General features: G+C 40.8%; 1 protein-coding gene across 1 annotated transcript; it reads left to right on the forward strand.

Moving 5' to 3' along the window:
• Positions 1-616: 616 nt before the first annotated feature.
• PV07_12863 (uncharacterized protein) lies at positions 617-1038 on the forward strand (the record flags this gene model as incomplete). The annotated part of the gene is made up of 2 exons (XM_016400434.1): positions 617-665; positions 755-1038. 2 exons carry the CDS (start codon positions 617-619, stop codon positions 1036-1038), a joined length of 333 nt encoding a protein of 110 aa, XP_016241920.1.
• Positions 1039-1396: the final 358 nt, after the last annotated feature.

The raw sequence follows: 1396 nt of genomic DNA on the forward strand, positions 1-1396 counted from the left end.
GACCGTACACTCAGACCTTCTAACAGGTTATGAGCCCGGACTAGCGCTCTATACTACTATTACGATTAATCTTCGCCACTACTATTATCGACTAGTACTATCGCCTAGTACTATTGAGAACCTAGAACGATTAGGGCTCTTAACGATACCATTACCTATTAGGTATAGTATCGAAAGACTTCCGAAGCCTCTATATATATCGACTATATAGGCCCGTACGAGAATAAACCGATCGATAAACGAACCTCGATGGCTATTATTACGAAGATTAACCCTCTTCAGGGTGCTCACGATTGGAATATTTAGAGAATTCGAATACTAGCGCTCCTGTCTAAGGACGAACTAGGCTATACAGTTAAGCCTAGGAAAGAATTTCCTAAAGGAACACCTAAGGACGATATCGAGGAATATAATAAGAAAAGGCAAAACGATTCCGAAAGAGCTACAGCGATTATACGACTAAATATAGGCGATTCGGCGCTTATTCAAACCGCTACTATCTCCGATAATGACGCTGAAGGTCTCTTTAAACGACTAGAGACTCTATACGCACCTAAAGGCTTTTCTACGGAATTCCTAATAGCTAGAGAGCTATTTAATACCTCTCTATTAAGAAATGGGTCGATTGAAACCTACTTATCAAGAATTCGAGGCCTTACGGACGAGTTAGCCTTACGAAAAAAGCCTATTCCGAAGGCTATTATAGCGGCCTATACGCTAAATAACCTTACGAGCGAATATAGCCCTATTATAGCGGCTATAACGACAAAATTCCGAGACGACGAGGACGAAGATATAGATCTAGACGATCTATTTAACGCTATAATTGATGAATCAAGACGATTAAAGGTCAACGAACCTCGAGAACTAGTAGGAATCGCTACTACTACTAGTACGAAGAAAGAAAGCACTATTACGTGCTATAACTGTGGAAAGAAAGGCCATATCGCTAGGAAATGTCGACTACCTCAAAAGCCTAAAGATGAGGATGAAAAAGAAGCGGCTCTAAACGCTATAGAGACCGCTATAAAGCTATAACGAACGAGTACCTATCGATCTGTTCGATAGAAGAGTTATGATCGATATCTATCGATATAACTAGCGAGATATCCTATCGATCTATTCGATAGATGAGTTGTGGGCGGAATACCATAACGAGCGATATCCTATCGATCTGTTCGATAGAAGGGTTATAATCGATATCTATCGATATGACTAGCGAGTTATCCTATCGATCCGTTCGATAGATGAATATAAGCTGAGATCTACCTAAGGCTAGGTAAGATCTAGCTTAAGGGGGTGTGTGGAATATCGCTATTTGGGCGTACGGCCTAATTAGGCCTAGCGCTTTATCACGTGACTAGTGGATACTACTAGTCTATACTAGTACTAGATC

The sequence above is a fragment of the Cladophialophora immunda genome (genome assembly GCF_000835495.1).
Source record: "Cladophialophora immunda strain CBS 83496 unplaced genomic scaffold supercont1.242, whole genome shotgun sequence".
In the NCBI taxonomy this organism is placed as follows: domain Eukaryota; kingdom Fungi; phylum Ascomycota; class Eurotiomycetes; order Chaetothyriales; family Herpotrichiellaceae; genus Cladophialophora; species Cladophialophora immunda.